We start from the raw sequence: 27,072 nt of genomic DNA, 5'->3' as shown, positions 1-27,072 counted from the left end.
GGCATCACATGTCATTCATTGCTGACAACCCCTAAAACCATGACAGTTGCAGGAAATTTTGTATGCATAACACTTGCACATAACCAACTGTCATTTTTTCCTTTTCCAGCTTAAGAGCCTTTTAGATCTGATGTAGTGATTTTCTATTGCCTTTTTGGACAAATTGACCTTTCCTTATCATATAAGATGTCTTCATGGACAGCATTTCTGACTGTTCCTTCTGACACAGAGATCTTTTGCAATTGACCTCATGGACTTTCTGGGATTGTAATCAATGGGTTGTTGAACTTGCTGGATAAATTCAGGTGTTCAGAGTGTTTAGAATGCTTTTTATGCTTTGATTCTGGTGATTATATTTCCATCTTCAGCCTTTTAGCTCCTTACAGATTTTGTAGACAAAAGATCTGGCAACTTTTAAAAATTGAGATATTTTAAATCGCTATGCTCAGCCTTTATAACCACAATAAGAGCACGCCTCTTCAATTCTTGAGTAAGCTGAGGGTCTGTCATTATTATTTTCTAGAGCAAAGATTATGCAGAGTTAGCAAAAAATGCAGCAATGACCCAAAAAACCGTTTGTCCTCAAATATTTTACGCACCCTGTATATATAGTATTTAATAAACTGTATGGAATATAGTATACACCTGGTAGTTTGCTGGTAAAGCATGTTCATTGGGTATTTGATTAATGAGAGAGATGGAAGATACAAAAATCTTTATTGATCACTACAATTGTTTCAACCCATCTAGCATTGATCTTTTGTAGGAGAGATACAGTACAACTGGTTTAGGTGTATCCATGAATGTTGATGTGTCTCCTCAGGTGATTTCAAGAAGTATCTCATTAAAAATAAGCTTGTTTTGCACAATTTATTTCTGGATGTTTTCTTGCTCTTTGTATATCAGAATGGAAAATTAATTATCAAAATAGAAAATTAAGGAATACAACTTCATTCTTATGCATGGGCATTGTTGGTATTTTACATGGACAGTGGTCAGTCATAAGTGATCGTCTTCTTCGGTCATGAGTAGACCACCATCATCATCATATGTATATCTGTCATTAATTATGAATATCCAATGGTAAAATAAATTTATCTCATTATCTTTTTCTCTTTATTTATAATTTGATACACTCCTTATGTTAATAAATAAGCATACTAATATTGTTTTAAATATGGGTTATATGCCCACCACTGATATGGAAAAAGTATAATTAGTGGGTCATTAAGTTGCAGAAAAAGTAATAATTTCCATGCTGGTATATATATTTATGTGGCATATATATATATATATATATATATATATATATATATATATATATATATATAGTGCAATTAACAATGAAGGCAATATTATAAATTATTGTATTAAGTTTAGATTAATTTTTTAAAATTTAAATAAAAATTTAATATTAAAGAGTTAATTAATATAAGTGTATCTATAATAAGAAATGGGTTACTAAATAATATATAGAGAGTATATGTTATACTTATTGTGTGATTGGAACAGAAAAAAGCAGAATTTATGTAAAAGATGTGATTAAGAAGGTGTGTATGTATAATCAGAATTATATAATCAGAATATTAGAATATATCAGATGTATTGTATATTATTATTTAGTGAAATATTAGTGTAGTGAAAATCAATTATTTAAATTTAGAAAATATATATTTGTGTACATGTAAGCATTGGGAAATTTTCTCAGGTCTATCATTTAAGAGTTTATGCTTTGAGAATACATTGTAATTTATTTCCTCCAGGCAGAGCAAACAATTTTGGCTGGTGGCATATACCCTTGAGCATTGTTAAAATTTTCCATTTAATCTTATAAGTTATATTGCTATCTTTTAGTTTCTAGATAAATTTACTAAGGCCTGTGCTATTTCTTTTATTAGAATTTCTAAAAGAGATCTTATGGTTTGCAAGTCAGCATTTCACATAACACGCTCCATCATTATAGAAATATTTGCCTTCCACTTCAATGGTTGCATGGTTTACAGTTATTAGAAGTGTTAGTTGTGTTTGTATTGTTGTTCATGTGTTGTTTAGATATATGTCTGGCATTTATGTTTGTTTGAATATTGATTGTGTTCATAGTTAGAGGTGGAGTTATTTCAATTTGTGTAATATGCATTAAATTTTACATTATTAAAAGGTGATATATGCCGAAATAGGTTTTTGGTTACCAAAAATCCAATCCTCATTATTCTATTATTAATGATAGTTATATTATTAGAAGTGAAATGTTTATCTATGATAGAATGAATTACTCGGATAAGGTTAGTCATTATTTTCCTTTTTTATTCAGGCATTTCCTGTTGCTTTTATGTGTATCTTTTATATATGGAATATGTTTCTTGCGTCTTAAGGATTTTTTAGTTTATTTAGTTTAGTTATTGTTTAGTCTATAGTTGGATCCATGTTGATTGTAATTCATATTTATATTACATTATAACTGCAATTATTTTTATTTCTATTTTTTTAATGTTAATTTTTGATTGATTTGTATTTATTATAATCAAGTCTTCCTTCACCTGGTTGTTTGTCTGTGGATTATCAGTATGTGGGTCAAATTTATTTTCTGTTTGTATCCTGCCTTAGCGAATGCTGAGTTAGAATAATCCTTATTTATATAAAAAATTTCTTGACTAGATGAAAGATCAACTTTGAATTGGGTCTATGATATGGTGCATGGTTACCTGTGAGTTAATTAAGATTAACATCTAGAAAGTTTACTGAGCTATGCTCATTTTCAACAGAAATTTTAAGACCAAACCTATTGAAGAATTTATGAAACTTTTTCTTCTAATTTTCTATTATTAGTAGTTTTAATAATGAACTAGCAGAGTTACCCAGTGTTGCCCGTGTCACATGCAATTGAAGAATTAGACTTTTCTGTTATATTTTCTCTAATGAATTGGAATATCTATGTTTCGAATTTCATCAAAATTGCAGATGAGGGTTATTTCCCTCTTTACACAACCTAAAAAAATATATAATCGTGCCACATGTATCCCATACTACTGATTTTTATGCACATATTCCAAAATTTCAGTTTTATTGAACCTGTTAAAAGGATTTTGCTCCTGAAAAATGGAGGTCATGGAGCTCTAAAATGTGAGAGTTAAGACCCCTGTTGAGGTTCGGTGTCTTAATGTCAACCAGAGAAGTTGAATTGTTGAGAATCTTTTTAACTTGGGTCCTATATCTATTGTTTGAATTTCTTTGAAATAGGGAATATATGTTCACTGGGTTTGTAAAAGAGAGCAAAGCTACAGGAAACCAGAAGACGAATGATCACAATAAGCAGTCAGCTACCCTACCCTAGTCGTTACCACTCCCAATGTCGGATTCCTCACCATCCAGGTGACAGGCACAGCCGTAAGATGCATTACAAATCTATAGCAATTGGAAGAGCATGACCCAACTGAAATAAACATTAACAACTGTGTGAGGTGAGGGCTAAGGAGAAATGAAAGTGTCACCTCTGGAGTTTGCAAATGACCACTATACTGATACATAACTGGACAGAATAAATTTACAATCTATAAATGTTACCATGTGGGGACTCTGTGTGATCCAGTGATAATAAAATGACTGAAAGGAGGTCTGCAATGAAATAACTTTTCTCCACACTTTGCAACTGAATCAGTGGAGGCAAAGATGTCTTTCATTTACTTGACAATTTATGCACCACATTGCAGAAATCACAATGTAAGTGTATGTCAAAGCAAAGTGTTACGCTGTTGTACCATTGAATTACAAATAATGCTCGGGTAACCTTACAGCTTCCAAGAGTACAACTGTATTCGTCTTTGCTTAGATAAAATGAGTAAATTGTGGGTATTAACTCCCCATGAAGGGGTCTTTCTAACTTGTAAGAAGGTGAAATTTTATAAATATTACTTCATTTGTGTCTAATATGTATGATTAAAATTTCATCAACAGCCAAAATATATGAATTTTCGTGGGGATTATGGCCCTTATACATAGAATATAATTTCCAAATTTTGTAAAGATCCATTCAGTACTTTTGACCTAGTTTTGAATCATAAAAGAAATTACTAAAATTTGGGAGTTAAGGCCCCCATTAGGGTGTCTTAGAATCGTCATGTGAAGTGGAAACTTTGAGAATACTTCTTGATGTGTGTCAATTACCCATGGTTGAAATTTCATCAACATAGAAAATTTATGAATTTTCATGAGGGGTTTTGCCCCCTTTAAGCCATCTGAAATTCAAACCGAACATAATGCATTATACGCGCCCTGATGCATTGAATCTAAGTTTCAAATATCATAAGGATCCATTCAGTAATTTTGGTTCATGAAATTACCCTTCTCCCTGGGCTTGGATTTTGTGTTCCAAATTTCATTATGATTGGTGCTGCAGTTTTTGAATGTAAGATTTGCTTTTTTTCGGTATGTGGTAAAGCAAATCTTTGCTGAACCCTAATTATAAAGTATTACCGTGAAATGGTCTTTTTTCATGCCGAATTCTACTTGGTGAAATTATTGATTACTTCTTAATTAATTAATTTTACCCTTTGTTATTATTGATAATGGAATTTTTCTCCCTGATAACAAACTACAGTTTTTTTCCTGTAGTATCTTACTTGACGACACGTGCTGATGGGCAGGGGGAGGTGATGAACTCTCATTCGTATTTTGAATTCGGCGGCACTAACACTGAATATGATCTGTCCGATACCGTTAGGTGGAGAGATATATTCAATTCTTCCAGTGCCTTCGAATTTAATATTTAATATTGTTGGAGTCCCATGCTGATGAATGAAAATGGTTTGGTAAAGTATAATTCTATATTTTTTATATTGATCTAATTCCGAAACGCACGTACATGGGTGACCAGATATGGATTGTTTTTCGTTATTTTTCCTCTCTGCCTACGTAGATTGTTTTCAAGTATTTTGGTTTTTCTGGGAGTCCCTTTTTAAAGTAGAAGAAATAGCTAAGGTTTTTTAACTGCTATTTCTAAACTTCGGTATGTGGTAAAGCAAATTTTTGCTGAACCCTAATTATAGAGTATTACTTAAGCTTACCGTGAAATGGTCCTTTTTCATGCCGAATTCTACTTGGTGAAATTATTGATTACTTCTTAATTAATTTTATCCTTTGTTATTATTGTATATATATATGTGTGTGTGTGTGTGTGTGTGTGTAAATTTAAATTTAAAAGGGCGAAAAATTGAATATTAATTTGATTAATATCAATTTAAAACCAGTGGTGTAGCATATTGAAAAGTCTGAAGTTTCAGAAAAGATTATATTACATACATATAAGAGGGATGACCTGTAAGTGGACATACATTATGCTAGAAGAAGATCCGCTAAGGTCTTACCATTCCTTTGTTGGTGGTAAGACCATAGCGGATCTTCTTCTAGCGTAATGGATGTCCACTTACAGTTCACCCCACTTATATAATAGTTTCACTTTAATAGTTTCAGTATTAAAGTGAAAGCATCTGACATTACAATAGAGAGATGTTTTGGTTTCACTTTTGACACGTAATACTGAAATAGTAGAGAAGATATGATATTGCTGTGGGCTCGCACTAGGCAAGAAGTTAAAATTTTTTTTGCCCATGACACTTCATGGACCCTAAGTAAGGCATGTGTAAAATTTGAATGAAATTGGTTGTGTAGTTCTCAAGTTTTAGGGAATCACACAGACGGACAGACACACATATAATATATATATATGTATATATAATATATATTTCTGGGAATTCACTATTAAACTTATGCAGTATATATATTGCTACAATATAGATGACTTGCACCAAACGAATCGAGCCCATAGCTATGTTGAAGCAATCAGGTGTGTCCTTCCTAGCCAAGTATTTATTGTCAAATTTAATTGATTTACACGCTGTAAGTATATTAATTCCTGGTGAGACAAGTTAGTATGATGCTTAGCACTATTTAGTACTGTGGGGTTTATTGAGGAGTAGTAATCATTTATATTGACCTGGATAAATCTATGTCTATCCTTATTATCAAATCCATTGAACCAGCTGGTTACTTCCTGTGTATTAGACCACAGCTCTAATCTTAATTTATTCTTAAGTTGGACAATATTTTTATCTAAAATCAATTGGCTTAATTTACCTATGTCAGATTTTGCTTAGCAAATAAGTCTTACTTATGGGTCAGTGAAGAAATTAGATTTGTGGTCCTTAAGAAATATTCTGGGTCTCAGAGGAACGAACAGTTCAGTCAATTCATCAAGATTATATTCATACATAATTTTTTTACACTCAAGATTAATATTTCTAAGTATATTCCTATTTACTATTTTATATTTTTTAGTTATTTCCTTCTGAATGAGATTATGGTATAAATTAATGTTCACATTGTATAGATTTTAATTCCAGGATAATGTTCCTTAATTTTCTCATGTGCTGGTTTCTAAGTGGGTGCTTCTCACGTCTGATGTTCTTAACTGCATTCCAAATCTGGTCTTTGAAAGTATCAAGATGTCTATTATATGGGTGATGTTTCTTTGATTCAAGTAAGATTTATCCTCTGAATAAACTAGAGCCAATTTCGCTATGTTTTGAGAGTGAACAGCCATTTTGTCTTTTTCTACATTGGCCATTTTCATCCTCTGTAAACACTTGAAGCTACTCAGTGACGTTATCATGTGTGGGAAACAGCAACCAATTTGTTTCTTATATACGTTAGTTTTGGTCAGCATTGTTGTTGCTATTGCTCTTCTCATTGCTTTGTTGAGTCTTGTTGTTGTTATTCATGTTCTTGTTCATGTTAATGTCATTCTTCTTCTGCTTGTACTTCTTGCTTATACTGTCAGCCGTTTTATTGAAGTAAACACTTCTACACTGTGATATCCTGATATCTCAACACACAATTGCAGAGCCCCCCCCCCCCCCAACCCCCCCCCATTGAATAGCTGAAGGATTAAAATTAATCAAAGGACATACTAACTAAATTCTACCTGCTGGAAATAACAGTCTTATGTAAATCACCAAAATACAGAAATCAACCGAAGGCAAATCAGGTTAAGACAATCTCCCAATGTACATTTAAGTATTTGGACTGACATGGACCAGCTTCTGCACTGGCAAAAGTAGCCTTAGCTTCCTCAGCATGCATTACTATGATAGAAGAGACTCCCAACCTGTCATTTTGAAGTTCGTGCTGCAACTGATTCATTTTGTGCCAAAATCATGGCAGTCACCAGTGTGGAAATAATCTCGATACAGGGGCAAGCAGTTCACAAGAAAAATAATTCATGAAAAATTAATTTGCAAAGATATCATTAATTCTCTCGTTATCCATATATACAGACATACATAAATGTATAATAAATATATAGGGCAGTGATGAGTTTGTATGAGGGAGTAAAGATGAGTTAGAATTGGATCAGAGCTGTCGGAGGAGTTTGCAGTGAAAGTTGGTGTGCATCATGTGTAGACATGAATGTGTGTGCTTGTATATAATAGGCTGGGTGTGGTAAACCTTGTGCTTAATCCCCAGACTGTAGTGATGGGGAATACTAAAAGTATAAGTTCTAATATTTATTTCATGATGGGGTCCTCCAGTTTCCTAGTATATCTCTGTTCATGAGTGCGAGATTAGCAGATTTCATTTTTATAGCTTAAGTAGATGGATGAGAGAAAAGTGTTTCAGTATCATTCTTTTCTCTTCCAGACAGAGTCTGCAGCTCTTATTGCTATTGAAGTGAGGCTTACACATCTTCAGTTGATGCTGTAACATGCAGCACTTTCTTTCATAGGTATCACAGCTCTTGCTAGAGCTAGAGCTGTGATATTTTGCCTCTCCTATATATTAAAAGAGAACTTGTAATTGTTAAATCTGATCCTAAAGAGATATTCTGTCACACTCACATATTTTCACATATCAGTCTGCTCACTGGGATTCTTTGACATCACCTCTGCCTCATATACAATGGTCTCTGTGTTGTATTGGCCATCAAATGAACATGTACTGTTACCTATGCACAAGCATCTAGCTTCTGTTTCAGGTATGGGCTTACCTTGTATAAAGAAAATCTTAGGAGGTAGGCTCATACCTGCTAGCATGAACGACATGAGCATATTATCAAGACATTGTTTTATAGCCAGCTGCCCTTTCTGTCTTGAACACTTATCTATTTTTCAAGGGATTTCTTATTTCACATATCTTTGAAAGCCCCAAACCAGCAGGTGATTTGTTGACAGAGGAAATCACCACTTAAAGCTCAATGATTCTCGGAGAAGTGCAAATGTGAACAAATACACACACACACACACACACATATACATACAAAGGGCTTTGGTTCTATTGTAGAAGACCCATGCCAAAAGTGCTGTGCAGTGGGATTGAACTCAAAACCATTGCGTAGTTAAGAAACAAATGTCTTAACTACACAGCCATGCTTATACATTGACACGTTGATTAATATCACTGATTACTTGGTATGAGGTGATTGTTTGTCCATACACACACATGGTATATGCTATGACCCTTCAGGTGATAAAATGGATAAATATAAAAACTATGACCTATCTAAAGAGTTACTTCTCAGGTTGTTTCTGTTCAGTCAAATTATATGCTTGTAAACATTTTCAAGGGTTGCTTTCTTTAACAAGCCCCTCATTTGGATTAAAGAACCGAGAAAAATTCACAGCACATAGCCACTTAATGGCCAAAGCAACACTGAGACCATTGTATATGAGGGAGAGGTGATGTCAAAGGATCCCAGTAAGCGGACTTACATATAAAATATGTGAGAGGCCTTCCAAGATTTTATTGACTCTAGATTGCCAGGCTTTTACAGTTCTGAGCTGGAGAAGCTACCACTGAAATGACAAAAGTGTATTGACAATATCTGTGCATACTTTTAATGAATAAAACTATTCCTTGTATTTATAAAACATTAGCAAACTTTTTTTCTTTTCTACAAATTTCATACTTGACGACCTAATGTATATGTGATAGTGGGATGACCAGGAGGTGAGGTGAAGGTCAGTCGAGAATAGTAAGATAGAGAGTGTAAGAAAAGTGAAGGATAGGAGTGGGAAGGGGTTTTTTTTTTTTTGAAGGGCATATGTGGTTGCATATATGTGTGGATGTGCACAAGTGCTAAGAGAGGCGAACTCCTTATGGAGGAAGAACCAGCTCTTGCTCTTAGGGTGTACCCTACCAGTTGGCTGATATTTCCATTTGTGAGGACAAGAGGAAAATACCTTGCCTTTAGAGTTCCAGTAACCTCCTAGGTGGAGGAAATTCTTCAATATAATTCTTTTTTCTGCTGAACAAAGACTGCACCTCATACTGCTGTTTTTTTTCTTTTAATACCCCATATGTGTTTTGTTTGTTTGAATTTTATAGTACAAATAAACTACAAAGCAAGTGCCTAGGGCAAAGTGTAATATTGAAATAACTTGATTTATTGAAAAATTGATAAATTGGTAGCACAGATACAGAAATTCTTCTCTTATGGATGTTATCCTAGAGAGTGAGAGAAACAAGGAAGTAAAATATCTATGAAATTAGTAGGCTATAGAGTGTGAGAGTGGAGTGGTTGGGGCCAGGAGAGAGAAGGAGAGAAGAGGGGGGGTGATTTAAAATGCAGCATTCAAAATGGATCATAAAATCAACATTTCTATGAACCACAATAGTTTGCATGTAATCTATATTTTATTTCAATATGCACTCAATTTTTTTTCCAATTCACCTACTTTCTTGTTTCTTTGCTTCCCATATCTCTTATGGCCTAGTATCTATATAATTTTTATTGCTTTATTATTTTCAAATAAATAATTATCTATTTTTAACAGCATACTTTCAGTGCTTTTAACATCAGTTTTTTTTCTTGATTGAAATATTCATAGTTTAGATAAATTACCAATCCAAGAAGAATAAAAATAATACGAGAAACAATTCTTCCTTATAGTATGATAGTATTTCTTAAGCAGACTCTAATGATATTATTCCTCACCAACACTTCAATCACCTACTGTATATTCATGTAATTTAAAGCTGATATTCTGGTATTTTTTTATTAGTATGTTGAAAATTCCAAATACTTCGCATCATACTCCATTGTTTGAATTTGACCCATCTATATAACTGACCCAGATCTTAATCAATCTGATTGATTGACTATTGATGTTGCTCGTTTTTGATTTTTTAAAATCTAATTAATTAAAGATTTTTTTTTCTAAAGAAAGTTGTTAAATATCATATCACACTTTTTTTGTTTGTTTAAATCAAGTGGTTACCACTTAACACTTCTTTCTATTCTTCTGTTATTAAATGAGAAGTTAATTTGGCTTTATAAAAAAATAGCTATTTTGGTATATGTACTTTTCAACAGCCTCATGTAATTTTTGCAATTTGACTACAACATTTTTCAATAACCTATAGGCACAGGAGTGGCTGTGTGGTAAGTAGCTTGCTTACCAACCACATGGTTCCAGGTTCAGTCCCACTCCGTGGCACCTTAGGCAAGTGTCTTCTACTATAGCTTCGGGTCAACCAAAACCTTGTGTTGGTCCCGACAACATCCCAGCTATAATTTGGAAGGATGATAGATTTCACACACTTTTGCTCAACCTTTGCAACCACTCACTTTCCACCTTTGTCGCTCCAAAGATTTGGCACCAATCTCAGATCATCTCAATACCCCAAAAAGGCGATTTATCCCTCGTCACCAACTACAGGGGTATATCTCTAATGTCAATTGCTGCAAAACTGTACAACAAACTGATTCTAAATCGTCTTGTCCTTTTTGTTGAACCTTTGCTCCGAAAGAACTAAAATGGATTCAGACATGGGCGCTCAACGCTGAGCCAGATACTATGCCTACGCAGACTTATTGAAGAATCAAAAGCATTTAATCGCGATCTTGCAATGGTATTTGTAGACTTTTCTAAAGCGTTTGATTCTGTAGATAGGTACAAGATGTTTGAAATCCTTAAGCTCTATGGGATACCAGACAAAATCATTTCTGCCATCAAGGTCCTCTACACAGATACGTCTTCAACCATCTTAACCCCTGACGGAGAAACATCATCTTTCTCAATCAAAGCCAGAATACTGCAGGGAGACACACTCGCCCCATTTCTTTTCATCATTGTTGTTGACTATGTGCTACGTATGTCAGTTGATACCATCTCTGGCAAGGGCTTTGAAATAAAACCAAGAAGAAGTTCCAGACACCCAGCTGAATACTTGACAGACACTGACTTTGCTGATGACATCGCTCTTATCAGTGATTCTCTCTCCAATGCCCAGTCTCTTTTACAATCTCTCGAACAAGCCTCAAATTGTGTAGGTCTTTACCTCAATGAGGCCAAGACTGAATATATAAACAAGTGCCTGTCTAACAGTGATTGCATCATCCATACTCTCAACAATGCGCCCTTAAATATGGTTTCTGATTACAAATATCTTGGGTCATACATATCATCATCTGAAAAAGATTTTCTAACTAGAAAGGGTATGGCCTGGTCAGCCTGTAATGACATGCATAAGATCTGGTCATCAAATCTAAGTAGAGACTTCAAACTTGAAATCTTCAAAGCCACAGCTGAACCAGTTCTATTATATGGCTCAGAAACCTGGATGTTATCAAAGAAGCTTGAGAGGCGGTTGGATGGAACCTACACTCGCCTCCTTATGAGAGCTCAAAATCTCTCGTGGAAGCGCCATCCAACCAAAATACAAATATATGGGAAACTACCACCTGTGTCATCTCTTGTGAAAGGTAGGAGAGTCCAGTTGGTTGGACATTGTTGTAGAGCTGAAGAAGAAGTAATTTCTACTCTTCTCCTCTGGAAGCCATCTACTTGCAATACCAGAGGGCGCACACTCTCCTACCCTGATGTAATCTCCAGGGATACAAGCATCCAGCAACAGGACCTCCGTAATGCCATGATGGACCGTGAAGTCTGGTGTAGCATGGTAAATTCCATTGTCTCGACCACGGTTGAACAATGATGATGATGATGATGATGAGTGGATTTGGTAGACAGAAACTGAAAGAAGCCCATCATATATGTGTGTATATATATCATGTGATCATGTGACCGACCAGACCATCAGATGTTGTTACACATCGCTGGTCACAATGCGTTCACATTGTTTTAGCCTTCGAATGACGCCACCCCGCTGGCTAAGCGAGCAGGCCAACAGAAGAAAGAGTGGGAGAAAGAATGGTGAAAGGGTACAGCAGGGATCACCACCCCCTGCCGGAGTGTCGTGGAGCTTTTAGGTGTTTTCAATCAATAAACACTCACAACACCCTGTCTGGGAATCAAAACTGCGATCCTACGACCGTGAGTCCGCTGCCCTAACCACTGGGCCATTGTGCCTCCACGTGTATATATATATATATATATATATTTATTTATTTATTTATATATGTGTATATGTCTGTGTTTGTCCCCCAACATCGCTTGCTGGTGTGTTTATGTCCCCGTCAGTGGTTCGGCAAAAGAGACCGATAGAATAAGTACAAAAAATAAGTCCTGGGGTCAGTTTCTTCGACTAAAGGCAGTGCTCCAGCATGGCTGCAGTCAAATGACTGAAACAAGTAAAAGAGCAAAAGAGTAATCTGAAGATAAGCATTACTAGTATCTCCTTATACCCAGCTACTATATAAAAATTGAGCTCTGATAACTCCCTTGAATCAAGTGTTTATTTACTAAACATTGATTTTTCAACATGATTTTTAAGGCTGCTGTATTGGAGTTTTTTTGGGTTTTTTTCATGGAGTGCATGAGTTCCCCTTTTAACCCCTTTTGTTGCTATATTTCTAATGCAATACACTGCTTTTGTTTCAAATAATTTTCTTTTGAAAATGATGAAGAATTTAGTTAAAATAACTGATATTATCAAATAGGTGTTTCAAAACAACCTGAATGAAGCTGTAAAGTATTATGAAGGGTACCCATGTGTAGAATCTAGAGCAAAGCAGCATGATGCAGTCCTTGGACCCATCAGATCCTGTCAAACTGTCCAACCTATGCCAGCATAGAGTATGAACTTTAAATGATGATTATAATAATGAGTGTTGATAATTGAGTCGTTAAATTTTTCTTGATATTGGTTTCAAATTTTGACACAGGTTAGCAGTTTCAGGAGAAGGGATCAGTTGATTATATCAACCCCAGTGCTCAGCTGGTACTTATTTTATCAACCCCAAATGATGAAAACAAAGTCAACCTTGGCAGAACTTGAATTAAAGATGTAAAGATAGATGAAATGCTGCTAAGTGTTTTGCTCACCATGCTAACGATTACCCAGCACTGGTATCACAGCCGCAATTTCCATTGATGTTGATAGACTTCGATTTTGGTTCTGCTTTCTGATATCTGATTTGATTTTGATTTTGATTTTTTTATTTTTTGACTTTTTTGATTTGTTGATTTTCACTTGCCTCAACGGGTCTTCACAAGTGGAGTTTTGTGTCCCAAGAAGGAAAGGTATGTATAAGTCGACTGGCTACATACCAGGTAGAGGCCACGGGTTATGGCCTCACTAGTCTTGCCGGGTCTTCTCACGCACAGCATACTTCCATAGGTCTCGGTCTCTAGTCATTTCCTTGGTGAGACCTAAAGTTCGAAGGTCGTGCTTCACCACCTCGTCCCAGGTTTTCCTGGGTCTACCTCTTCCACAGGTTCCCTCAACTGCTAGGGTGTAGCACTTTTGCACACAACTATCTTCAGCCATTCTCGTCACATGACCATACCAGCGCAGACGTCTCTCTTGCACACCACAACTGATGCTTCTTAGGTTCAACTTTTCTCTCAAGGTACTTACACTCTGTCGATTATGAACACTGACATTACACATCCATCGGAGCATACTGTCTTCATTTCTTGCGAGCTTACGCATATCCTCAGCAGTCACAGTCCATGTTTCACTACCATGTAGCATGGCTGTATGTACACATGCATCATACAGTCTGCCTTTTACTCTGAGTGAGAGGCCTTTTGTCACCAGCAGGGGTAAGAGCTCTCTAAACTTTGCCCAGGCTATTCTTACTCTAGCAGTTACACTTTCAGCACATCCACCCCCGCTACTGACTTGGTCACCTAGGTAGCGGAAGCTATCAACTACTTCTAGTTTGTCTCCCTGGAACGTGGTAGAAGTTGGTCTCTGCACATTTCCAGTGTTTATTGCTCCTGAGCATCTGCCACAGACAAAAACTATTTTCCTAGTTAGCCTTCCTTTGACCTTGCTGCACCTCTTATATGTCCATAGCTTACACTTGGTGCACCTTATAGAGTTTCTACCTACACCTTTTTTACAGATCGAGCAGGGCCATCTACCTGAAGTCGTTTGTGATTGGTCCACCTTCCTACTTAGGACTTTGGTTTTGGCTAGGTTGATTCTAAGGCCCTTCGATTCTAATCCTTGTTTCCACACCTAAAACTTCTCCAGTTCTGATAGTGACTCAGCAATTAGAGCAAGGTCATCAGCATAGAGGAGCTCCCAGGGGCATCCTGTCTTGAATTCCTCCGTTATTGCCTGGAGGACTATGATAAATAGGAGGGGACTGAGGACTGAACCTTAGTGGACCCCAACCTCTACCCGGAATTCTTCACTGTACTCGTTGCCAACCCTCACCTTACTAGCAGCGTCTCTGTACATGGCTCGCACAGCTCTCACTAACCATTCATCTATCCCTAGTTTCCTCATTGACCACCAGATAAGGGATCGGGGGACCCTGTCAAAGGCTTTCTCCATGCCAACAAAAGCCAGGTACAGGGGCTTATCTTTGGCTAGGTATTTCTTCTGCAGCTGTCTTACCAGGAATATAGCATCAGTAGTACTTTTCACTGGCACGAACCCAAACTGCATCTCATCTAAGCTAACTCTCTCTCTAATTAATTGGGCTATGACCCCCTCCGTAACCTTCATTACCTGATCCAACAGCTTGATACCCCTGTAGTTATTTGTATCTAGGGCGTCACCTTTACCTTTGTAGCAGTTGACTATTATGATGCTACACCAGTCATTGGGTATGACTCCTTCGTGTATCACCTGGTTAACTATACGGGTGACTGGGCTATAGCCGACACTGCCAGATATTTTGAGCATCTCTGCAGTAATAGCTGATGGGCCTGGGGCTTTCCCTGTTTTCATGCTTGTAATTGCCTTTAGTTGATGAAAACTCTTAAGTGCATGTATATGTCAACTCTGCCTTTCATCCCTTTGGAGTTGAGGAAGTATGAGTGAAGTAATGAATTTGATGGTATTGATTGCTACCTCCTCTCAAAATTGCTGGCCTTGTACCTAAATCAGACACCATTATTAAACCCCCATGTAAATTGTAAAACTCTCCTTGTAATGTTCTCCTCATCTTATGCCTCTGTGGTAAATAAAAGAAACCATCATTATTAACCGATTATTTAGTTTTAATTTTATTCCATGCTTTCCCTGCCCTACCAAGTGCAGCTCAGTGTGCCTTGGCTATGTGCTGTACTTTGTTTTAGTATTGTTATTGTTACTGTATTCAAAGTGCTTTACATAGAACGTGTGCAGTGCCTAGTAGTGCTATTTTCTCTATGTTATATATATATTCATAAGTCCTGCTGTTTTAGTTGTGTATTTGTTTGTATGTTTTTTAACCCTGCCATGCCGTATGCATCTATTTTTGTATGAATCATTTCTGTGTTCAGGCCCCACATTCAAGTCATCTCTATTGCTAGATTTTTGTATTTCAAGGCTTTCTCCTTTTCTTTTGGAGATACATTGTCATTTTTTGTGACTCATATGTTGATTAGAAGGCTTCTTTTATTTTTTTACTTATTGGTCCCTGACAACAATATCTGGCCTATTACCTTAATTTTTCTATCTGTGTATATTGGCATATCCCAGAGTATGGTTGATTTGTCATTTTCTGAGACCTTTTCTGGGGTATGCCTATGCCATATTTTTCCTGTTGTCTATGCCATAGAGTTGGCATAGCTTCCAGTCTATATAAATCCCAACTTTGTCATATCTGTAGATGTATTCATTCTTGGTTAGGACTGGGCAGCAGAAGCAATATTGTTTCTTCTCTCTCCCCCTATATTCTGCTGTTACTTATTGTATTTTCCTTCATTATGTATTTTTGATGGTTTCTGGTGGGAAGTCTTTGATCTTGTGCCACAATAAAAAACTTTTCAGTCTCTGCTTTGAGACCTGAACTCCTCCTCAACCAGTGTTGGGATTTTTCTTTTCTGTTTAGCTTATCCCAGTATTTGTCATGTAAGGGGTTTTCTTGCTATCTTTTTACCATGATATCGTATAGTTCCAGGTTTAGCTTCGGTTTTAGTTGCTTTACAGCATTTGATGTTTCTTCTTTTTCTTCATAGTTGTCAAGTACTATAACCTCTTTTTCTTGTATTTTTCATCTTCCTCAAAGCCAGAAAACAAGTTTTTTTGAGGCTCTTTGTACTAATTTTCCTTGGTTCTGAGTTATATATTTCTGTAATCTTATAGTGGTTATTTTATAGTTGTTTTCTAGTTCTACCACCTTCAGTTTTTGTATAACATTTCTATGCCAAATTTTGGGTGATGTATTCTTCCAAATTCTGTCATTACTTTTCTTGTTTTCCTGCCTGGTTTGGCTAGTTCATTTAGTGTCCAGCTAAGAATATTCTAACTGTAACTCATAACTGCGACAGCTAGAGCTCTGTTTTCAGTATTAATCTAATTCATCTATAATATTCCTTATTTTTTCTTTCATTTGTATGTGTTGTACTGTATGTAGTTCATTGATTCCTAAGTATTTGTATGTCTGAGTTTGGTCTACTTTTCTTATTTCATTTTCTTTATCCAATATGATATTGTTATTCTTAATTATGATATGTTTTATAAATTTTATCACTGTTGGTGCTACTTTGCTCATGATTAGTCTTTTAAGGCTCCATCTGTGAGGGTGCTGTCAAAAGCCTTTTGGTAATCAATCCAAGCCATGCTTAGACCTCTTTCTTTCAGCTGTTTTCAGTTATAACTGATCTTACCAACATGTGAGCTTAGCAGCATCCCTTCTCTTATAGAAACAGGTTGTTTCCTTCTAGATGTTTGCCCATTCCTCGCAATATTATTGCAGTTAAGGCCTTGTAATTTGTAGGGAGATATGTTACAGGTCTGCAGTTATGTTGGTTTGTAGTTTTGGCAAATTTGGGAATTAGGATGGTTTTCCTTTTTGTAAGCCATTCAGGTTTCTCTGGCTCCGTTAGCATCTCATTAAACTTCTCTACTAGCAACTTATGTGTCCCTGTTAAATATTTTAGCCAGAAGTCAGGAATATTATCATGTCTTGATACCTTCAGTTATTTGATTTTTGCACTACCTGGGTCACCTCTTTCGTTGTCATGGGTGTCCACAATTGTTCAGGTACTGTGTTTGTTGTTTCAATATTTTCTTGGATAATTCCTTCACTGCCTATACTTCTTCCCAAAATTCTTCTACTTCTGCTGGTGCTGCATTAATCTATTACTTTTACTGAGTTCTTGGTTGAATCGTTTTAGATTGAAGTTCAAAGAGTCATGTTTTGTTCAAAGAGTCATGTTTTTCATAGCAATGGATTCTTTGTGCTTAAGCAAGGATGTCTTGCTTTAGATGTTCTTTTGTTTCGTGTACAGCTTGTCTTGTTATTTTATATTTCTGTAGTATTTTTCTTTCATTCTTGTTGTTTAGTAGTGTTGTTTTGGTCACATGGAAAATGTACAGGACAATTAGCACAAGGCCATGGAATTTGTGGAGTGAGTTTAATTCATTAAACGAACCCTAGTTCTTCATTTGATTTTTATTTTATTGATTTTGGGAAAATGAATTGCAAAACTAACTTTGGCATGATTTAAACTCAGATCAAACACTGGTATCTAAACACCTCAATGCAATTTGTCTGATTCTGCCAGTCAGTGTAATTAAATTGTTATACGTTTTGGTCTGGGGTGGAATTTTTTAAATTTGAGATCAGATTGTTTAGTTTGCTATTAATGTTTATCTTTACAATGGGGCTTTAAATAGTTTCAATTTATTTGTTGTTTTAAATTTTCCAGTCAGTTTTTGCCATTAATTATTATTCTTAATGAATTCTTTTAAAGTTTCTGTCTTTTTTCGAAGATAACTGAATCAGGTAAAGATTTGATTTGGTCTTGTAATTCATTGTGGCTAATGATAATTTGCTAGCTTTATTAACTTATTAATCTCTTTGGAGTAATAAGGCCAGCTGGTGAGCTCTTGAATGTTTCACAGCTTCTACACTGGACTTTTGGGTCAAATTTCCAAACACACACACACATTGGAGGGGACAAGGAGGTGTTGCCTCTATTGCTTCTAGCAGGACCATAACCAGTATGGTCTTTTGCTGAGGTCTGTGATGAACATAAAGTGTTCGTCGGAACACTTTGTACATTATCATATGACTTAGCAGTGCTGATTTTGTTACACACATTCATCATCATCATCACTTGGTTTGGAATCACTTTTCATTTATAAAATCATTATTGTTATATATTCTCTCTCTCTCTCTCTCTCTCTCTCTATATATATATATATATATATATATATATATATATATATATATACCACTCACTGTGCCACGGAAGACGCTGCCAGCTACCACCAATCAACAAAAAGGCTGGCCAGGCAGCAAAAACCCTGCGAGAATCAAGTCTGTTGGTTCGAGGAGCACAACTATTCAACTCCATTCCGGTACATGTCAGAAATCTATCAGGATGCAGTGTGGAATCATTCAAATTGCAGCTGGATAGATACTTAAGCACCATTAGAGATGAACCCCATCTCCCAGGAGATACACAACGAGCACAAACTGACTCAAACTCGCTCCTACACATGTCAAAATTAAACAGAGAATACAACCTGGCAACCACACCAGACTCTGAGGGTGGAGTCTTCGACTTGGCCTGAGCATGGACTCAAACTCAAATGAAATGAAATGAAATGAAATAGCTTAGTTTATCTTCAGGTTGAATTACCTGTAGTTGTAAGTCATTGTTGCAAGGACAGCAGTGAAGAATTTTCTGTTTTAGCCAGAGGAGAATAGTAGGTAAAAACAAGTATGTCAAATGACCAATAAAATTTATCATCAGTAGACAAGCAACAGGATGAAAGAGCTGTGTTTAAGGAAGTCTGTTTACCAAAGGCAACAATAAATTAAAAAAAAGTACACTATTAGGTGTAACTGTTAAGATAAATAGTTTACAATGTCATGCTTACAACAGTTGCAAATACTAATAAAGCCTGTTGCATATTACAGAAATCTAAACATAGAATTTTGGAAAATATAAAAAAGTGTCTAAACATATAAATAGAATACATCAATGTACATAAAAGTGTATTAGTATAAAAACAGGTGCATACAAAAAATAAAGAAAAGAAAACCAAAGAAAATATACACACAAACATTACAGAAATACCATGCAAAGAATATAAAGAAGTGAACACACACACACACACACACACACACACACACACACGTGTACAGTGATGCAACAGGAAGAATAGAACTCAAAATATGAGTATACTTTTATTAATATTTAGCAAAAGCAACAGTGATTTAAGGTCCGAGCATTTTAGACATTAGAAAATCTAGGGGGAATTATCAGGGTGAAGCATGAAAAAGTAGGGAAGAAAAAAAAGGAAAACTGAGGAGCTAGGGAGAAGAAGGAAGAAATATAGGTAAAACAATTTGGAGAGTAGACAAGTATTAAGAAGGAATTGTGGTTTATATCTTAAAGTCTTGCTTAATCGATATCTACATTTTAAAAAAAGGTCACTATACTACTTTATATTATCCTTACATTCCATAATAGTTAAGACATCTGTTAGTGTAGCCACAATATATGTTTTTGCACATTGAACATAGACCATTTCATCAACTGAGTCCTGCTTTAAATTCCAAATCTACTTCGACAAAGAGATGCAATTATTCTTAGCTTGTGATTGATAGCTAGAGTAGTGGTTATACAATTTCACCTTAAGGTCTGTGTTGCAGACACCCATATAAACATATCAGGCTAAATTTGTAATTACTAGACCCAGCAGTTACTAGACCGCAAAGACCCAACAAATTGACAGAAATTTAGAGACATTCTAATGGAAGCCTTTGATGATAGTGAGGAGGAGATAAGGACATATGGCTTAGAGGACAATTGGAAGTTCCTGTAGGACAATCTACTGAGGGCTGCTGACCAAATCTGTGATTGGTGCAAAGTCCCAGCTAGGCCAAGAGTGACATGGTGGAACAAGGAGGTGGACAGCACTATAAAAGCAAGGAGACAGGCCTGGAAAGACTGCAAAAATAGTGGAAATAGAATTATATCAGGAAGGGAGGCTAGGCAGCAGGTTTTCATAGCAAAAGGAATAGCTGAAGATAAGAGGTTTGCCAATGTTCTGCAGCATGAGTATCAGAGGCATGAGGTGTTCAGGATAGCAAAGTAGTGTATCAGAGAGAATAGAGATGTGGTGATTGAGAAATGTATGCAAACAGATAATGGTATGCTCAAACTAGGTGACTCAGAAAAGACAGATGCATGGAAGTGCCATTATGAAAGGTTGTTGAATGTGGAAAATGAATGGGAGAAGGAGAGTCAAATATCAAACCAATTGAGGGACTAGCCATCATAGTTGATAGCAGTATAATAGATAAGGCAATTAAGGATATGAAGACAGAGAAAGCCCCTGGACCATCAGGTATCACTGCTGAGATGATTAAAATAACTGGCAGTGTGGAATACAGCCTAGAGGAAGGTGTTATCACCAATAACTGGTGTAGTAGTATTATAGTTAGTTGCTATAAGGGTAAAGGTGATGCTTTAGAGAGAAACAACTACAGAGGTATCAAATTGCTGGACTAGGTCAGAGAGAGTTATAACTCAATTGATTAGGAATAGAATTAAGCTAGATGAGATACAGTTTGGTCTTGTACTTGGGAGGAGTATCACAGATGCCATCTTCCTAGTTAGCTGCAGGAAAAGTGTCTGTTCAAAAGTAAGCCATTCTACATAGCTTTACTTGACTTGGAGAAAGCTTTAGACAAAGTCCCCTGCTGTTATATGGTGGTCTCTAAGGAAGCTAAGAGTAGCTTGTTCAAGCCCTGTGCAGCAGTACAGTCACTAAGGTGAGAGTTGGCCATGAATACAGTGATGAATTTAGTGTACAAGTAGGGATTCACCAGGCTTCAGTTCTCAATTCACTCTTATTCATCATAGTCCTTCAAAACTGGATGCCCGTGGGAACTACTATATGCTGATGACCTTGCTCTTATTGCAGAATCTGATGAAGTTCCAAATACGGAATCAAAGTGCCTCGAAGTTAACCTAGCAAAGTACAAAGTTGTTTTTAACAAGAAAGCAGATAAGCCCCTCTTTCTGTCAGGTAAATGGCCCTACTGAACATACAGGAAAGGAGTGGGAAGTAATTCCATTCACTGCACCTAGTGTACACTGGGTACTATTTATGTGTCACCAGCACAGGTGCTTTTTATGTGACTCAAGTGCTGGTGCTATTTACATGGGTCAACACGGGTGTCTTTTGTGCACAGAGGGCAGATTATATGTTTGTGTATGGGGTGGGGATTGTAAATGACATGCCTTCCAAATATGGATGGCTACGATTTTACTTAGCTTGATGTATCTCCTCATGCCCAGCAAATTCCCAGAAGTCTCAGTCCTTTGTCATCTCTTCTGTGAAACTCAATATCTGAAGATCTTTTCTCACCACTTCATCCTACATCATCCTCAATCTGCACCTTCCACAAGTTCCCTCCACAATTACAGACCAGCACTTCTTTATGCAGCTGTACACTCCTCCCTCTTGCACACTACATTTGATTGTTCTTATACCCAATTTTTTTCTTAAATCATTTACTCTGTCATACATGCACACTGACATTACCCATCCTGCAGAGCATGCTGGCTTCATTTCTTTCAAGCCTTTACATGTCCTCTGTAGTCACATTTCTCTGTCATGTTGCATAGCTGTTTGTACACAGGTATCATACTATCTGCCTTTTACTCTGAGGGAGAGGTTCTTTGTTACCAACAAAGGTAGTAGCTCTCTAAACTTTGTTACAGCCCTGTTCTTCTGGAAACTACACTTTATATTATGTATTGTTAATATTTATACTGTTAACAGCATCACCCCTATTATGTGTGTAACTGTTGACTGGCATAGACATATCTCTAGGCCCATTATGTGGAGAGAGCTGTGTACTCAACTCAACATCATCAAAGTAAGTGTCAGTCTCTCCCCCAAAATGAGGAAAGTCTGCAGCGTTATTAAGTATGGGGCTAGGGCTGTAGGGTATCATAAACATGTTACTATGTGTACACTTAAGTTTTGGTTTGGATTGGATTGCTTGTGTTCAGTCCATTGCAGGATGAAGGCCTCAGCATCTTTTCACTACCACCCACAGTCTGATGTGGAAGCTTTGAATTTGAGCTTGAGATCATACTGGTTTGATGAGCTTATTCTGCCACACTGGCTCCACATGGCTTGGCAGAGGGGTGTAATTTTTATCCTCTCACCCAAGAGTAAAGTCGATGAGGCAATTTCTTATTATTGAGATGACGTATAGTGTCAACAGTGTTACATATAGTCAAGTATGGCAGCTTAATCGAGTGGGGGAGGGGGGTAAAGATTCTTCTGTATCTATTAGAACTACGGAAGTGTTTTTCCAAGTTGTGAATATTGAGGGTGAAACCAGATTTCATCTAATTCACCTCATGCATCTTATAAAGTTAGGGATACAAAGAATAGGTATGCATAATGATATTTTTTTTTAATCATATAGATATATTCGTTTATGCACTTTATATTCTTTGCATGCTTTTTCTATACATGTGTGCATAGATATTTTCTTCGGCTTTCTTTTATTTGTTCATTTATTATTTTTTTTATGCACCCTATTCATTCTCCTCATCCAAGTCTAACATTTAGGTATTTGATGTTGATATCATTGCATGAGCAGCCATATGTTCACTCATATGCACTCCTTAATCATTGAATCAGCATATCTGCTAAGTTGGCTATGGATATGTGTACCCTCAATGTAATTTTCAGGCAGATTTAGTTTGACACCAATGTAACCAGGTAGAGTCCATTCAACAGTTTCTTATTTCTTTATTGCCCACAAGCGGCTAAACATAGAAGGGACAAACAAGGGCAGACAAAGGGATTAAGTCATATATTTGTTTATCACTTCAGCATTCACATTATTCTATCAAATGTAAACTTATTTATTCACGTTGTTTTAAATCAATTGTGCATTATGTTGTAGCTTTGAGATTTTGATGATGTATCTGTTTATTTTTACAATGTGAGGTTACGTCTTGCCAGTTTGAACTTAAAACGGGGAGAATATTTTGGCTGGTTTAAATACTTAAAAGTTAACATTTTCTAAAATGAAAAAAGCAATATGAAAATGTGTGTTAAAATATGAAGGTACTTTAAGAAAAGGTATCAACTAAAATACCAGTTGGCAGTTCCTAGTGAGAACTCACTGAAACCAGCAGAGATTCTATTCTATTTCCTTTTCTTTTTTATATTTGATTATGGTTCTTACTTATATATTGTTTTTGTTTCTTTCTATCACCAGGTGTAAAACCTCAGGCTGGCTGGTCTATTGACCCATTTGGACTGTCTCCAACCATGGCATACCTACTGAAACAGATGGGTCTAAAGAACATGCTGATTCAAAGAGTTCACTATTCTGTCAAGAAATACTTAGCAAAGAAGAAAGAACTGGAATTTCTCTGGAGACAGGAATGGGGTAGGTTGCTTCTTCTTCTTCTCCAATGCCCCTTTGTGTTGTAGGATTAACAGTTAATGTTGTTCATGATTAATCTCTGGCCGTGATCAAATTTTTCCAGCCATGACCATCCTGTCTTTTATTCAGATGCAATGTATCCATAACTGCTTTTTCTCATGTTTCCTTCCTTCCTTGTTGCATATCTGGGTCAGACCTGACTCAGCAAACCTAGTATCAAAAATGTACCAGCTGTGTACTATTCTGTCTTTTGTCTAGGCATTATATTTCTTCTAGGCCTATATTATCGATTGTGCCTGTACGGGGTTAGACTAATCCAGCTGACCTGTGTTCAAATGTGTTCCCTCCTATAATTAATTATACTACAGTAACTTCTTTGATAAGAAAATTAAGCTTTTGTGTGAATTCATCTTCATCATAAGCATCCTTTAATGTCCATTTTCCATGCTGGCATGGGTTGGACAGATTGACCACAGTTGGCAATCTGGAGAGCTGCACCAGACTCCAATTGTCTGATTTGGCATGATTTACACAGCTGGATGCTCTTCTCAATGCCAACCCCTTTACAGAGTGTCCTGGTTGCTTTTGCGTGCCACTTCACTGGCTCTTTTTCATGCCACTTCTACAAGTGTTTTTTACGTGACGTTGGCATAGGATTCTTGCAGGTCAATCCTTACCACCAGCGGGGGTCAGTCTTAATACTTCTGCTTCAGAATACAGGTCTTCTTGAGTATAGCAAGGTGCAGCCAAATGCATAATAATGGGGGGAGGGTGGGAAATTGATTTTCTCACCGTAACATTTAGACACTGGACATTCCCTTGACCAGTAACTTTTGGCCTGTTGCCTGTACAAAAAAAAAAAAACCCCAGAAAAAAGGGGAAAATGGAACAACCTCTCCTTGACTTTTATGTTTTTAGTCTCTGTATTGGGTAAAGTTGGTTTTTTACATGAGGTCAACTTTTATTTGTGTATATATGGATATATGTATGCATGTGAGACTATCAAATCAAACAACTAAGGCTAATATAGAAAATCCCATAGTAACAAAGCTAAAGCACACAGAATAAAGCCACTTGGCACAGATTCACCTTGGATTCTGCTGTGCACACACTAAGTTTTAACTTTATTGCATTCACTATGACAGAGAAAGTTGTTATGGGGATATCTGCTCAGAGGCCTTACACAAAGTTGCAGAAAGTGTATGGAGAGGAATGTATGAGCTAAATGCAAGCGTATGAGTGGTTCAAAAGTTTTCAAGAAGGCCATAAAAATGTCAATAGTGATGAATGTTCTGGGAGACTTGCAACCAGCAGAACTGAGAAACACATTGCAGATGTGCGTGCAGCTGTAAGGTGAAATCATTGAATCACCATCTGTGAGTTATCAGATGATATGCTGATTAGTTACAGTTCAGTTCACTCCATTATCACAGAAGATTTAGGTATGAGATGTCAAAGGAAGGCTAACTGGGAAGATAGTTTTTGTATATGGCAGATGCTCAGGAGCAATAAACTCTGAAAATGCGCAGAGAACAACTTCCGCCACATTCCAGTACCTAGGTGACCAAGTCAGTAGGGGGTAGGATGCGCTGAAAGTGTAGCTGCTAGAATAAGAATAGCCTTGGCTAAGTTCAGAGAGCTCTTACCTCTGCTGGTGACAAAGGGTCTCTCGCTCAGAGTAAAAGGTAGACTGTATGACGCATGTGTATGAACAACTATGCTACATGGCAGTGAAACATGGGCTGTGACTACTGAGGACATGCGTAAACTCACAATGAATGAAGCCAGTATGCTCCGAAGGATGTGTAATGTCAGTTTTCATACTTGACAGAGTGTAAGTACCTTGAGAGAAAAGTTGGACCTCAGAAGCATCAGATGTGGCGTGCAAGAGAGATGACTGTGCTGGTGTAGTCAAGTGGTGAGAATGGATGAAGATAGCTGTGTGAAAAAGTGCCACACCCTAGCGGTTGAGGGAACCTGTGGAAGAGGTAGGCCCAGGAAGACCTGGGATGAAGTGGTGAAGCATGACCTTTGAACTTTAGTCCTCACCAAGGAAATGACTAGTGACCAAGACTTTTGGAAATATGCTGTGCGTGAGAAAACCCGGCAAGCCAAATGAGACCATAACCTCGTGGCCTATGCCAGGGGCGTAACCAGCCCACTTATGCGTACCTTTTCCTTCTTTGGACACTAAAACTCTTCTTGCAAAGACCTGTTGAGACAAGTGAAATCAAAATCGAATTCGATGACTGGCGTCCATGCTAACGGGGTTCAAAGAGCGCGATCCGAGCATGATCGTTGCCAGAGCAGCTATGTGGCCTCCTTGCCGGTGGTACGTAAAAGACACCATTTAAGTGTGATCGTTACTAGCATCGCCTTACTGGCACCTGTGCTGGTGGCATGTATAAAAGATTCGAGCGAAGTTGTTGCCAGTACCGCCTGATTGGCCCCATGCTGGTAGCATGTAAAATCACCCACTACACTCTCAGAGTGGTTGGCGTTAGGAAGGGCATCCATCTGTAGAAACTCTGCCAGATCAAGATTGAAGCCTGGTGCAGCCATCTGGTTCGCTAGCCCTCAGTCAAATCGTCCAACCCATGCTAGCATGGAAAGCGGACGTTAAACGATGATGATGATGATGATGTGTGCCTGCCAAGTTTGTGCCAAAACTGCTTTCAGTTGACCAAAAACACACAAGATCTCATCATTGTGTCAAGAACAATGAAAACTGTCATGGTCAATGCAATGGTCACACGCTACACACATTCCTTCCAAGCACTGCTGGAAATAGCGGAAGTGAAATAAAATGTTCAAACTTAGTGCGAAAGCAGCTTCATTCTGTGTTATTATGACAACAGTCTGGATACTTACTGACCACACGCAATACAATTAAATTATGGACGAGCCATCCTAGGTTTTTAATAACGGACAAAAGATTTACTTAAAATTATTTCATTAGGATGAAAACTATTATTACACAACTGCGATCTAGTCACTGATCCAGTGTATATGTATACATATGTGTGTATATATATATATAGAGAGAGAGAGAGAGAGAATTCACAAAAAAAACAAAAGACAAAGACAGGTAGTGTAGAAAACAAACAGATGTATTAGTATAACGCTCAGGAATTGAAAAAGTCTTTTACGTTTCAAGCTTACGCTCTTCCACAGAAAGAAACAAAAAACAGGATGGTCATGGCTGGAAAAATTTGTTTATATATATATATATATATATATATATAAAATTAAATAAGGGTAGAAATTGATATTAATCAATTAAAAGCAGT

At 36.8% G+C, this 27,072-nt stretch overlaps 1 protein-coding gene across 2 annotated transcripts in view; it reads left to right on the top strand.

The window, feature by feature from the left end:
• The window catches only part of LOC115226653 (alpha-mannosidase 2), a 116,007-nt gene that overhangs the window by 82,406 nt on the left and 6,529 nt on the right, over window positions 1–27,072 (top strand). For both annotated transcript variants that reach the window (XM_036515377.1, XM_036515376.1), the window contains exon 6: window positions 23,612–23,785. In XM_036515377.1, the coding sequence (XP_036371270.1) occupies window positions 23,612–23,785 (174 nt within the window). The remainder of the gene's footprint in view (window positions 1–23,611; window positions 23,786–27,072) is intronic.

Source organism: Octopus sinensis, linkage group LG30 (genome assembly GCF_006345805.1).
Source record: "Octopus sinensis linkage group LG30, ASM634580v1, whole genome shotgun sequence".
NCBI classification, from domain to species: Eukaryota; Metazoa; Mollusca; class Cephalopoda; order Octopoda; family Octopodidae; genus Octopus; species Octopus sinensis.
The sequence above is the reverse complement of the archived record's forward strand: the minus strand, read 5'-3'. Positions and strand labels throughout refer to the sequence as shown.